Source organism: Malaclemys terrapin, chromosome 7, assembly GCF_027887155.1.
Source record: "Malaclemys terrapin pileata isolate rMalTer1 chromosome 7, rMalTer1.hap1, whole genome shotgun sequence".
In the NCBI taxonomy this organism is placed as follows: domain Eukaryota; kingdom Metazoa; phylum Chordata; order Testudines; family Emydidae; genus Malaclemys; species Malaclemys terrapin.
The window spans coordinates 109,446,317-109,461,127 of NC_071511.1; the positions used below are offsets into that span (position 1 = coordinate 109,446,317).

The 14,811-nt window shown below is 38.0% G+C and overlaps 1 protein-coding gene across 13 annotated transcripts in view; it reads right to left on the reverse strand.

Annotated features, from left to right (window-relative positions):
- The window catches only part of TACC2 (transforming acidic coiled-coil containing protein 2), a 186,740-nt gene that overhangs the window by 14,073 nt on the left and 157,856 nt on the right, over positions 1-14,811 (reverse strand). For 8 of the 13 annotated variants that reach the window (XM_054033671.1, XM_054033674.1, XM_054033666.1 and 5 more), the window contains 4 exons: positions 14,471-14,639; positions 12,866-13,006; positions 11,770-11,859; positions 712-855 (listed from right to left, as the gene is read on the reverse strand). In XM_054033671.1, coding sequence (XP_053889646.1) covers positions 712-855; positions 11,770-11,859; positions 12,866-13,006; positions 14,471-14,639 — 544 coding nt within the window. The remainder of the gene's footprint in view (positions 1-711; positions 856-11,769; positions 11,860-12,865; positions 13,007-14,470; positions 14,640-14,811) is intronic. The other 5 variants (XM_054033677.1, XM_054033675.1, XM_054033676.1 and 2 more) reach the window with 2 other exon arrangements.

Consider the following 14,811-nt stretch of genomic DNA (forward strand, 5'->3'; position numbering starts at 1 on the left):
TCCTGTGTTTAAATTTATGCTCCTCCCTAATTACACGTAGATACTTTTACAGAGCTATTCTATTCCTCTGTAGAAGGAGTGCCCTTATATCGGATTCCACCAGGGACCAAATCTTTAAATTCTTGAGTAATGCTTCAGGATCTGTCCTGAAGGAACGTTCTACTCTCGTGCATGTATGTCTGAACTGAGTAACCATGGAATCATAATATTCATAAGCTACATTCCTCCTTGTCCCTCCCCCTCCTGGTATATGTTATATCCACACAGTCTGTGCTTTTCTAACGTTAGATTGTATCATCTTTTCAGGCAGGGACCAGTCTTTCATATTTTCTGTGAAGCACCATGAGGCACTATAAAATAATAAAAAGTAGAAGCCTTATAACATTTGTTTTAAAAAGATAAGCCAATATTCCATTGCTCAAGTTGTATAGATTGCAGGTAACTGCACAATGTTATGTAAAATAAATAATACACATTTCCATATACTGGGTCTGATTCTCATCTACACCAAGCAAATAAAACCTACTTCCATTTTAAGTCCCTTTTATACTGCCAGAGCAGTGTAAAGGGGCCTTACTGTATATAAGAACCAGGCCCACAGTTTTCAGTACAGACTATGTCTAGTTCAGGTGAATTGCTTTTAAGAAAACTAGGAAGAAGTAAACTACCAACAGAAGAAACTTCTTATTTCCAGAGACTATAAAAGGTTACCTCATGTCTGGCAATTCGTAGTGCAGAATCCAAATCTTCTTGCTGGTAGAGCAGATCTGTGGTATTTTCTGCCTCAGAAGTACTGATTCGGGAGTACAGAGTACTTTTAGAGATGGAAACATCTGCTGGGATAGCAGCTTCTTTCTGTATTTAAAAAAAAAAAAGGAAATTTACCATTGATTATGGATTTACTAATAGTTCACCTGCCCTTTTAACGGGAAAAATGAAACAATGAGGAAATGTGACCTTACAATGAATGGAAAACATTAGAGTGCCAATCTGTTAATATTTACCACTTCGTTCTTATACAGAAAACAATAAAGATAATGCTGGGAAATCTAAAATTTTGAAGCCATGACTTAGACCCTCTCAAAACTATTCTATACCTGAAAAAAATGAAATATCCAACAATAAGAACATTTGAGTGAAGAAAACAAGAAAAAAATGGAAGCAGTCATCACTGAAGGGGAATCAGTTTCAGTAAAACAATATTTAAAATGTCAGGAAAAGGTAAGCTAACAGATATTTTACCTCATACTAGTTCTGACCAGCCAATGTACTCTATCTACTGTAAATCATATTCTTTAGATGGTTGGGGTACTTCAATAGAGGTGGGTGCTACTGCTCTACCTGTATAGAATGTGTGAGTACAATATGAGACGATTAATAAATTAAGTTCAGTTTTATTTCTAAAGGGCCAGTCTTACTCATCCTACTTGCATGATTCAGATCCAGTCAACAGGACCACTTGAGTGAGTAAGGCAAACACAGTTTGGCCCAAAGGTGCAAATAAAATGAGAAATGGGGAAAATATTTAAAAAACAGCTAAGCAAAATTTATATGCATTATCTTGCAAATAAAATAATAAGCCTAAACAATGTAAGATACAAGACATTCAGGGTTAGCCACAGAAAAAATGAGAAAGATTAAAAAAGAGAATTAGGAGGGTGCTAAAAAATAAATAATCACTGTTTTAAGAAAAACATGTGGATGGTGAAAATTGCACAAGAACGGTTTCATATGTGGAACAAGAGGACGTTGAAAGAGACAGTACAATATAGGTAATATATTGTTAGAAATAACCGCATTTTTATCCGATGTTGGACAGTATTTCAAATTTGTTTGGACTCAGAGAAGATTACAGAAATGGGGTTCAATGTTCACAAGCACTCACATGGCCCACATTACTGTACTATCTCAGTATCACACCAACATTAATTAGTGTAGCCTCACAATACCTTAGTAAGGGAAGGAAGTACTATCACCTTCACTTTACAGATGGGGCAATGAGGCACTGGAGATTTATAGCCAGGTTCTCCATTACTAGGTATCTCAGCTAGTCATTTACACTAGTGCAAAGTCAGTATAAACAACCATTCAGACATACTAATGTACATGACTACATAAAGTGCAGGGTAATGGAAAATCAGGCCCTACAGGACTTGTGCAAGGTCACATGGGAAGCCCATGGCAATGCTACAAATTGAGCCCAAGTCTCCTGATTCCCAGTCCATTGTTTTAACTAAAATGTAATACCCTTGTTTAAGAAGGTAAAACCCTTATTTAGAAAGGTCCAGGAAACTAAAGACCTACAAGTTCTAACAAGTCTCAAATATGCATATGAAAAATGTTTTAGCTTTGTTCAAATCTAATTTAATGGGTAGCTGGGTTTAAATTACCTTTAAGCACTATTAAAAAAACAAACAAACCAAGAACCCTCCTCCCCCCACCCATCTCCTGTAGCAAGTGGATGGGACTTTGCAGTAAAGGGGACTCCAGTCAGATATACAAAATCCATAAGAAAAAAGAGAACTGATGCTCATAAGAATTTTTTTGAGTTGTCACATATAATACTAGGAATAACACAGGACAAACTTCTGTTAAAGAAAGGTCAAGTCTCAAGGAACTTTAGCTTAACTCTTTACACACAGGACAGCTAACATAGTAAATAAAAAAACTTAAAGGTGGCAATAGAAGCAACTTGCTTTATCTAGTAAGTAGCCATACAGACCAAACAAAGTTTAATGGATAGGACTGAAGATGTTGACATTCAATTAGTAGTATACATGCAAGTACCTACAAAAACACTGCATGTGACAGCCTTTGGATTCTGTGCCTTGAATTTGGCTTCTTTAGGGTTTGCCTTTACTGTTATGACTTTGTTTCAGGTATTAATAGTGCTTTTGGGGTTTGTTAGTATTTCATTGTTTATGTCAAAGTTGTATTTGATCCTATACGTTCAAAGCAAAGTACAAATATCAGGCCAGATCCTGTTTACTTTATCCAATAAATTAAATAGCTCACTACAGTTAACAGTATTTGGCCAATTATCTAATCCTCAAAACATCCCTGTCAAACAGATGAGTATTATTCAGATATTTACCAATCAGGACACAGGGAGAGATTAAATAACTTGCCCAAAGACACTTAGTGAGTCTACAGGACACTCAGGATTAGAACTCAGAACTTCCCGATTCCTAGCCCTGTGCTAATCCCACCATCCCATGCTGACTTGGCATCATCTGTTAGTTCATCTATAAATTTATGAAGCTGTTTCCTCATCTTAAAATTTTATATTGAATAATTCAAGTATAATCTGTTTCTAATTATCTCCCTCTCTATTACGGTTGTTTCATTTTTAATATTAGAACATACAGTTTATCATTTTCTTTTATTTATATAAATTTACAAACATTTCTATGGTGCTTATTACAGTTGTTTTCTATTTATTAGGGTCAGGTGAAAAATTCACAGCAAATAAAGAGTTCAATAATTTTTTCTTATATTACTGTTCCAGAATGATCCCAAAGCAGAATGCAATTTTCTCTTATTATTCTAAATTATTTGCTGTGTTGTGTCCACTAGTAATATCAGCTCTGTACCTCATTTGTTGCAAGTACTGAAACTCAAACTGCATTAGACTAGATTTGACACAAGTGATATGGCATGTCCCTGTTCTGACTGGATGAGTGTACTCTTAATATCATGTTTCTGCTCTGAATATTCACTTTTCTGAGTTTTAAGTTTGTTTCCCATGATTATATAATATTTGTCCAGATTCATTCTCCCAGCAAACATTTCCGGCAGTTAACTTGTTTGCCAGAAGATTAATGGAAAGCAAAATCAACAAGGTACAGAAATACACTAAAAATTTATTTGAGAAACTGAATGAACATCTGAACAATCTTTTACCCAGCTCTGCTATTCATAGGGGGAAGCATAGTTCAGTGGTTTGAGCATTGGCCTGCTAAACCCAGGGTTGTGAGTTCAATCCTTGAGGGGGCCATTTAGGGATCTGGGGCAAAAATCTGTCTGGGGATTGGTCTTGCTTTTTGAACTGGGGGTTGGACTAGATGACCTCCTGAGGTCTCTTCCAACCCTGATATTCTATGATAGTGGTATCATGTATTATGTTCATCAACACTAACAGCATACACATTACAATGAAAGCCAATGGAAACATTCTCAGGTAGAGAGAATTTACAGCCAACTGGTCAGTAATGTTTATGACCAGCATATAGGAGCCAGGGAGGAAGGGAAACAAGTCACATTAACAAAACTAAAAGCTACAATTAGAAAGGAACAAGGAGTTACAGCATTAACATTTCTAACAATCGAACACTGTTTTTCTTTGTTGAAAAGCAGTATTTCATATGGTAACGTCCACCTTTGCTTTATATGTTCTTGAAGCACTTGACAGCTTTGTCAAAGAGAGAAAATAATATTAAATTGCAGAAACTCAGACTTCAGATCAACAATTTCCCCAGATGCTCAGTTACAGTCTTGGCTATCTGAAAAAATCCATGAAGGGATTGTCTTGTTTCACAGAAACTCAATTTTAGTCAGTGGAATTCACCCTTTAGGGCAGAAAGTCCCCTGAAGAACAGGTGGAATTAAAGAACCAGGACTGTACTTGAACTGCAGCAAAATAACATATCCCAAACCACCATAGTGATATCACACTTACATAGAATGCAATGATAAGGGATGTAACTTATTGCTCAAATGGCTCATTTGCTCTTAGAAACAAGCATATTGATGATAACTGATTGTTTTTTCAAGGTTCTCTTAAACCACAGCAATCCAGATAAAGAAGAAAAATTTCTTATGCCACATTTGTACGAAGTACTGTATTATCAATGAGCTTCTGCAGTACAAAAAGCCTGCAGCACTTCACTCAGCTCAAGTAGTTCCCCTCCACAGAGATTATCAACCTCATCTGACATGCACAGTATTTCAAATTCCAGTACATCATCATTTGACATCAACTCATCTCTATTGGTCAAACTTTTAAAACCAGTCCTTCCCTGTAAACAAAAATGCCACAACACACAAGAATTTGGGTACAGAATATGTAGTCATTAATATCTATTCCTTTCTGATGATCCATCTGGTATTCTCTTCTCCGATCCATATTACAAATCTCCATTTCACATTATGTGCTACATTTGCATGCCTTTCCTACTGAACGATATTTCAGATGTCAGATCACTCCCATGACACACTCTCCCTCTTGCTCACTCCCCATATATAATAATCAACTCTGCGTCCAGTACATAATGCCCAAGTTGCATTCTGGGGTATATATGTTTTACATCTGAACTAACTCCGAATATTGTAGATATAAATCTGTTTTCACAGTATTCTTTCCTCCTCCTTCCAGATGAGTGCTTTAGTAAAATTATTTTACTTAATTAAGTGTAAATACATCTATACACATTTCTTATATATAGGCAGGGTGTCCCTGCATGGTATTTTAAAGCTCAGCTTTGAATTTATGCTAATACTTCATTACTGGATGATCACACTTTCCTTGGGACAGTAAAAATGGTTTTAGGACCAGATTCCATTGCTGGTGTGATACAAAGCAGCCAAAGCACAGGGTTAGAATCTGGTCCATGATTTTTATTTTTTGGACGACTATTGTACCCTCATTGCACTTTTAGTAACATTGATGAGATATTCACATGCACTCACAGATTCATATATAGTTTTTCTACTAAGGGACTTCCATTCTATTCAAAAGGAGGGAAATATTTTTCTAAATCGACTAGTTACTTTATGTGTACTGATGGAATTCTGACCCTATGTTTCACTTCTGTCCACACTGAAATATAGAGTGAAGTAGTCTATGAAATTACTTTAAAGTTCACACATCCTCTCTATATGTAATAATTTAGTCCCTTTGACATTAGTCTTGATTCACAGTTACTGGAATAGTGTCAGTAGTTCTAAAGAGCTTTGAAATCACAAAGCAATAAGTTGCATTATGTCACTTGCAGCTGAAATGGTAAGGGAAAGTATGTAATGTTCAAATTCTAGGGCCTGTTCCTCTCTCCATAATGTCCACAGCAATCGATCCTGTTAATATGAACACTACATACTGAGGAAAGAAAATCTCTACAAGCTTTATGGTGTGACTGAGATATGAGCCTGCTTTTGTATAGACATAGTAAAGGGGGACTTGTCAAATAATTATTCTATAAGATTATGATGAACAAAGAGGTATCTTCTCTTCCTTTGTTCTCAATTCCTCTTCTTGCGTATCACTGTCCTATAAGAAAAGAGGGGTGCAAAATCCCAGGTAGTTCCTTTATAGGCCTTTCTGAGTTCCCATGCCACATTGTGTGCTGAACAAGCTATTTTAAAATATGTATATATGTGACAGTTTGTACAGTAAAACTATAGGGCCCAGTACTGTGGATTCAGCATCTAAGAATCAACACAAAAAAGCCAGGCAAAGTGAGTTTAATTAGGACAACTAGCTAAGGGATTTACAAACTATCACATTTCACACATGAAGATCAGCCAGTAGGAGTATTGTATTGACTGGCATGGCTCCCCTCGCTCCTTTTTTTAAAGCTTAAGGGGGTCATTGAACTCTTACTTTTGATATTTGGGAACCAAACACATTCCTTTTCCTCCGGCCATCTTTCCTGCACTGGGATTGCAAGCATGCAAAATAACAGAAAATTAGAAGAGGCACATGACCAATTCCAATATAATTATCAAAAGCTAAATCAAATCCAGTTGATTCACTGGTCTTAACAATAACACCAGCATAGGTTCTAAGCCAGGGGTGGGCAAACTTTTTGGACTGGGGACCACATCGGGGAATAGAAATTGTATGGAGGGCCTTGAATGCTCACAAAATTGGAGTTGGGGTGCAAGGGGTGTGTGTGGGCTCTTGGGTGGGGCTGGGGATGAGGAGTTTGGGGAGTAGGAGGGTGCTCTGGGCTGGGACCGAGGGGTTTGGAGGGCAGGAGGGGGGTCGGGGTTGGGGTGTGTGGAGAGGCTCAGTGGTGTGGCCCCCGACCCAGCGCCCACCAGAGCGGGGCCGAGCCGCGTGATGCGGCCCCAACCCAGCACCCTGGCCGGAGTGGAGCCAAGCCATGTGGTGCGGCCCCGCCCCAGCGCCCCAGCCAGAGTGGGGCCGAGCCGCTTGGTGCGGCGCAGGGGCCGGCTTAAAATGGCTCGCGGGCCGGATCCAGTCTGTAGGCCGTAGTTTGCCCACTCCTGTTCTAAGCACTATACTGTACCCATATTCTGAAATAAATAATGATACCTCTCAATATAAAATAGTTACTTAAGTAAAGTACATTTCAGAAGTTCTGGTTTCATATTATAGATATATATTTTACACACATGCAAAAAAAATAAAAATTCTTCAGTGACCCCAGTCATTCAATAGTTATGATAAAATCTATCATTTATGGCTAAGTTCAATATTATTGGGTGAAAAAAGATTTGTTTTATCTCCTCATCAAACACAAACACAAGAGAGAAATTAAAGACAACTTTGGACTTGAATGTATACAGGGTAGCAGTTGGTCTCCAGTACACCCTATATCTGGAGTGCAAAGGACAGCTTTAATGGTCCACGCCCCTTTTCATCTCTAACTCCTATGAGCTCTTCACACTTCTTTAGTCTTAAAAAATGTACATAGGTTACAAGAGGATCTATGTGACTATGTCAAGATTCCTTTCCTTTCCCTTCTCAACACTGGGGATAAGTGCTCAAGTAGACCAGGAGTTCACTTGTTTCCATTCTCTCCAAAGCAAAAATACATGATGAGCAAAGGAGGAGGGTGAGGAGACTCTCTCTATGCCTCCCCTTCCCCCGCCCCTAGCAGAATGCTTTGTGGAAGTTGTGGCAAAGAGTGGTTGGCCAATCCATTGGGACTTCAGCACAGCTGGAATTATGGGGCTACTACCCAAGGAAAATGAGCCCAGGCAAAGAGATGGTAATTTGGGAGGAGCAGGGAGAAAACTTCTATGCCATTTATTTTTCAGCTCTCTCAGCCTCAGACATAGGATGACAGAGATACATGACTCTTCAAATACAGTACACTATACTGAGTACAGTACTCAACGATTCAATAGCTCAAGTACTTGTGCAATGGTGTGGAGTTCTTCTACCAGTGGGTGTCATATGCCCCTCTGAACTGAAAACCAGGAGTTCGGACTAATTGATCATGATAAATATATGGGTCAGCCATGGCTGCGTTGTCTGTAAAGGAACACAACTGTTGAAAACTCCCATTAAAAAGGAAGCCTAAACATTGGAATTGCATCAGTGAATGGATGAATTTTCTGTTAAGCGAGAGAAAGAAAGAAAAAAAAAAGACTGGGAAAGACAGTATCAATCTTCAGATGCAGACTTTGTCTCTTTCAGACCAAACCAGTGGATGGGGACAGCAGGTTTGTGAAGACATTGATAACCAGCCTTGACTAAATCCCCCCAGAACTTTATTGTTACGTTTTCCTGAGGTAATGTTTAGAAAGCCTTAGCTGTGGTAGCAGGCACACGCACCTACTTTTGATACAGATGGGGTGGGGGACAAAAAAACTGCCAAGATAATGAAAAATGTCTGAGAAAGGGGGAAGAGGAGGAGATATTTAAAAATGCTTCATCTGTAACATTGCAAATGGTCACTGTTGTTTCTTACACTCTGTTAGATGCGTCATTGATATATTTATCAAATTATGCTTTTGCCAATATTTTCCACTGGATTTGAGTAAATGTAAAAAAGGTGAAAAGCCAATGAACACATAATACAATCTGAAGTTCAGAAACTTTTAACTACTGTAAAAACTCTTGGGAGTTAGCCATCTAGATCAGGTGGCCTTTCCATTAGTGGGCTCATACGCCCATGTATTTAGGGCCCTAATCTTGTAAACTTCTACTCCTACCCATAGTTCCACTGGACCCTAAAATTGTCCTGCCTACCGGAATTATCCTATTAAACCTATAGGTTTAGGAGGGACTGTTACTAGTCCCTGGAATATTATCTTGCAAACCAATTTCATACAGCACCTAAAATGTTGCAAAATAGTGTAACAGATACCTTTTTGGATTTAAATTTTCCTTTTTAACAGCTGAGAAAATGACTATTTGACCAATAAAACTACAGTATTCACATAAAATAATACTGTCAGTACTATGAATTCAGCACCTAACAACAGTACCAGCACCACTAATAAGGTAAAAAGTTAATTAGGGTAATTACAAGCACAGGGATTTATAAATCACTGACCCTTACACAGAAGGATTAGATTCTGCAGGGGAATTAATGTTACATGTGGGTCACTGAAATCTTAGTGTAAGTAACTGGGAAGCAAATACATTTCCTTTGTTGAGCATCTCTTCTAGAATTCAAATATTTAATTAGGAATGTGACCCGATACACGTTGATTTACCAACTACACTAATCCCAGCTCACAAAAGAATTCAAAGTAAACAAAGATATGCATGGGCACTGAAATGAAATGGAAGAAATGACTATAATCTTGACATAGAAGTATCCATTTAGCTGAACTGAGGTCTGGCTTTCCTTTTGCAGCAATATTTTCGCACTCACAAATCTACTTTGGGCAAAAAGTGGAATAATCACACCTTTTAACTATGTGATTTATGCTTCCACTCAGGTTTAACTGTGGGCCCAAAAATGTGGGCCCAAATTTTGCAAGCACGACTGTGTCAGAAAAAGGAAAGTTCTTGTCTGAAAACTTACCCCTTAAAAGTTTTGCTACCTTTGTCCTCTCAAAACAATTATGGATATTGCTTCTCTTTCTGCCAACACCCTTTTTCCGTTGGTTTCTCTAATTTACACAGGAGAAGTGCTTATTTCAACTTCATAGCTTTACATGTTACCTCAGCAATTCCTGAGCGGCTGACACAGACTCTTCCAGAGACCTGTCCTGCCTACACAAAAAATGGGAGTTGGACACACAAGTCTGTTCAACAGTCCTAGACTGTTCAGCCAATCCGTGTTCAGCCATCTTAGCATGGGCACGCTGAAGCCACGTTTCCTAGTAAAAGTTCTTTTTCTTTGACTGTTTTCACTCTCATTTTTCAGTTGTATCTGAGAAGACTTCGTCTGCATTGTTTCCATCTTTGGAGACTGAAGAAAAAGGGCCCTATCCTGCTGAAGTCTCTAACAAAACTCACACTGATTTCAAGAGGTCAGGACCGGACCCAACGTCTACTCTCACAAAAGCCCCTCTTCATCTGAATGAAAATGACTAATTCCTACTGCCCAGTAATATTATGATTCAAGTGTTATCATTTTTAGATTAGTACTTAATGCTTGAGTTTCTGATTTAGATGTAACTTAACCACTGTGAAAGGTAGTTTTGTTTTTATTAAAAAGGTGTTGCAAGGTTTTACATCTATATGCACAACAGTTATAAATATATTGATACCACATTAAGAAAATAATCAGTGCCTTTCAGAAAGTGTTCCTGCCAGACACTATCCTGTCTATCCTCCGTAGCCTCTGGATTTAAGTCACTGCAGTCATCTGGTGTATCCTATTATACCTAATCTACATTGAGTCCATCGGTCACTATAAGACACTCAGTGTTAGTCACAAGGGTTATCATCATGGGCTAATTTGATATTAGCAACATCCACTTAAAGACTAAAGTTAACCAAGGACAAAAGTCCTTCCCAACCTACCATGACATTGGTATCATTCAGCTAAAGACATCACTATGCTTTAGTTATAGATGTATATATAAAAACAACAACACATTTTTCAGAATTTCAGATCAGTAAGACTAATCGCAAGTACTTTACTCCCACCGGGAAAATGCCATTAATCATTTAGTGGAAGAAAATAAAGGTCACTGGAAAATGACAAGGCAGAATAACATTCTCCTGATATGGAAATAAATGTCTCAGGTCAGCAGGACACTGTTGTCCTGTCAGCATTCCATTCACTTGATACCATTTTCGAAGTATACCACCAAGGTAAAACTCGTGGGGCTGTGGTGAGCTTTTTATTAAAAGCACCATAAGGGTTTTCCTAGACTGGTGCAATGTTTTGTACTAAACATCAAAGATACTACATCAGAGATAACATTTCGGTCTAGTTTCAAACACAGGGGAGACCACATGCATCACTGGAGCAGTGTCACTCTAATGATGCATCACACGGACATGGCACTAGCCAGCATGCTGTAGAAGTATCAATACAGAAAATTTTTACATCTTAATGAATAAAGAGAATTTATGCAGGGGAGGTTCTTTCCCTTAAGAGCCTTTAAGGTCATTCAGAATCATTTGAATCCCGTTCTTCAGAAACCTGAAGTGTGGGTAGACTGAATTTTTCAAGTTTTAGGGTCATTAGATCTCAAGCTTAAATGACCTGTAGAAGGCAAAATGCACCACTAGACAGAATTTGTAATACTCTATTCAAAAGCTTTCTTATTTTTTTGCCAACAAACACTTTAGACCAAATCCTGATCTCAAATAAAAAAACACATGGTCATCTAAAAGGCAGAATTTGGCTGTCCCCTGTTTTATATGACTGCCTTTTGCCTCCAGATCTTCAGTTAACTTTGGAAGTAGAATTGTTCTGCGAGTGGAGCAGGTGACAGCATTTTTGTGTAGAGTAAGGCTATCAGCATGCTCTTTGGTGTCATATGTACTGAGGTGCACACAGCTTCAAACGTCACTCAGAGAGACTTAGTTACCTTGTTGTTAAAGAAAAAGCAGCACTCTGGTTCTTAATCTGTGCACACACACACATATTGCAGGCATAAAACAGATACCTCGGTATCTAAGGAGCAGAAAGAAGACAGGGTAATCTGTCTGGCTAGCGTCAATGCTTCTATCCTCATTGCAGCAAACTCTAACTCCTCCTGTCAGATGGTTTTAAGCAATTCACAGAAAAAAAATGAATTAAGAACATGATGTAAATGTTTTACACACACAGAGAATGAATGCTGTATTTTAATGTATCATGATAACAATTTTTGGATAACACACATTCAGTGTTCCTTTCATGATTAAAACATCAGCAGAACACAAAAACAAGTTTTTAGGTAGTTTTGAGATAGCTATATATAGAAACTCTTTCACTAGGGACTAAGTGTTAACAACTTTTTGGGGTGGGATAAATGTTTTCCAATTATGTTGCCCAATAAGACAAAATTATTTCTTTGTCATGTTAATTGATTTTCCCTTTCATTTATTCACTGTATTTATCATTGCTGACATTTTTTATTCAACATTACTCAGCAGTGTTGAAATGTAAATCTGCCATCATACATGTAAACCTACTTTCCAGAGAGATTTCCTTTTGTTAGAGGAAGCCAAGTCAATTACAGGTTAAACACAATCACAAAAACAACATCTGACTCTCATTTTACCTGGTTTTAGCACCAGTGTAACTCCGCTGACATTACTGGGGTTACTCTGAATTTAGCCTGGTGTACCTGAGAGCAGAATTAGGTCCTACATCTCTGAAACTGTCTCTGTGTTTACTAGCTCACCAAAGTAAAGTGTATTCAGTCAAGTTAATTCTCCACATTTAAGATTGAACACAGGGCTCAGAATCAGAGTTTTATTTTATAATATGTTGTACTACAACAAAGTTAGTGAGATTATCTAATTGAGACTGTTCAGCAGTGTTAGAACACAAGAGTTAAAGAAACTAACTTATTTGTTCTGGGAGTTAAGTCCAAATCTCACTATCTCTTAAAAGTTTCTGAAAGGCAAAAGGAACTTTGAAGAGGGCTGAATTTTTCTTTAACTTTTTTTTTTTTTTTTTTTTTTTTTTTTTTTTAAGATAGTGAAATGTGTTCTCTACTGGTGTTTAGACAAACTTAAGAAAGGAACACTGTTATTTACATTTCTGCTACAAACCTGAAGTTTCTGAGCAAATACGGGGGGGTTCTTTTCTGCTAAGTCAGGTTCTAGATATTCAAGCTGATCACATATTGATGTTTGATGCGATATCCTATTGAGAAGAGCATCAGCAGAGACAAAGGAGTCCTCAGGAGTTGTCTGAAGGGTAAGGAGGATATAGAACAAATAACAGAGGCTGCCAAAGTGGCTCAGGCTGAAAACCGTATATTTGCTTCAAACGTTTGTTTGCTGCCTTCAGTAACATTTTCTTTCTGGCACACATGCATAGCCAATCAGAAATAAATATAATGAAAGTTGGTTATAAATTAAAAATTTGAGAGTGAAATAAATGATGGTTAAAGCCTCTAAAGCAATGGTTCTCAAACTGTAGTCCATGGACCACTTTTAGGTACTTCTATGACAACTGTCAGTCAGTCTTCTGTAAGCCAGTTGCCATGTTGTGTTTGTCTTAAAGCAGGGGTCGGCAACCTTTCAAAAGTGGTGTGACGAGTCTTCATTTATTCACTCTAATTTAAGGTTTCACGTGCCAGTAATACATTTTAATGTTTTTAGAAGGTCTCTTTCTATAAGTCTATAATATATAGCTAAACTATTGTTGTATGTAAAGTAAATAAGGTTTTTAAAATGTTTAAGAAGCTTCATTTAAAATTAAATTAAAATGTAGAGCCCCCCCGGACCGGTGGCCAGGACCTGGGCAGTGAGAGTGCCACTGAAAATCAGCTCGCGTGCCGCCTTCGGCACGTGTGCCATAGGTTGCCTACTCCTGTCTTAAAGCAATGAAACTTCCTGTAAATTGTAGCTCAGTCCAGGATTCTCATAGGAGTTTCAGAGGTTTCTTTGACCAATTCAACTAAAACGATCCCCAAACAACTTTTTGCACTCACTACAATGTGTCTTTTTGTTCCTTTGGGGTTAACTCAAATTTGCAGGTGCTATCAAGGTCAGAGAGGTCTCAAACACACAGGAGGTCAGAATAACAGTGTTCACCTGTTGAGATTAGAGCAATGGAAGCTCCACTCAATGAGCAGAGTCTTCAGGCTAATAAATGTGAAATCCTCTGCTCAAGGACAGGATCTCAAAAACACAGATACACAATGTACAGAGATGTAACTAAGCAGCCATGCCTGCTGCATTTATAAACTAAATGTATTTTAACTTTGTCTCATTAATACTGTCATTCTTCCTTATGTGACCAAGTGCTGCAAGGCCGGTTGTTAAATTGGGGTTTGCTTGGGAAAGCTGGGGGTCCTTCAGAGAATCTATCCACAATATTCAAAATTTTGAGAACCAGTGCTCTAAAGTCTAGAAGCAGCTACGGCCTTGGAAGTAAGACTCAAAGTCTTTACACTGAGTCCACTGGGAACTGGATTGAGCTCAAAAGTGCAGATTTCTAACAAAGTCTCTCACTTCCAGTACTGCATAACATCAAAACAGTTGGCAATTTATCAGAAAATGAGAAATATCTGTTCATCATCTATTAATGCTAAAACTCATAATAACAGATATGCTACATTCACAAAGCAATTCTGCATATTTTCATACAAAATCCCAGAGAAAACACTGGCACAGCCTATATATCTACATGTCTTATACATTACTTACTATTTCAATGGTGTCTGAAGCTGTTCCTAAACTCATGGGCTCCAGTTCTTTCTGTTTTGATTTGTCAGTCGACTGTAAGTGCAGATCTTGGCTGGCAGTTAAAACCCGGGAACCTGGGTGTATTTTCATTCCAGAGGATAGCTGGGCTTCACTTTCCTCGAAACTTGACCTGGGATCAGATAGATAGTGTATATGTTTTCAGATTAGGCTAGGAGCCCAGTCTCTACTAAAAACACAGCAAATCCTCTTCAGTTAAACTGTCACATTCTCATCTTCACAAGAGCTTGATAAATTAGGATAATTGACATAAGGTTGAATTATAGCAATATATCTTGCAAGAT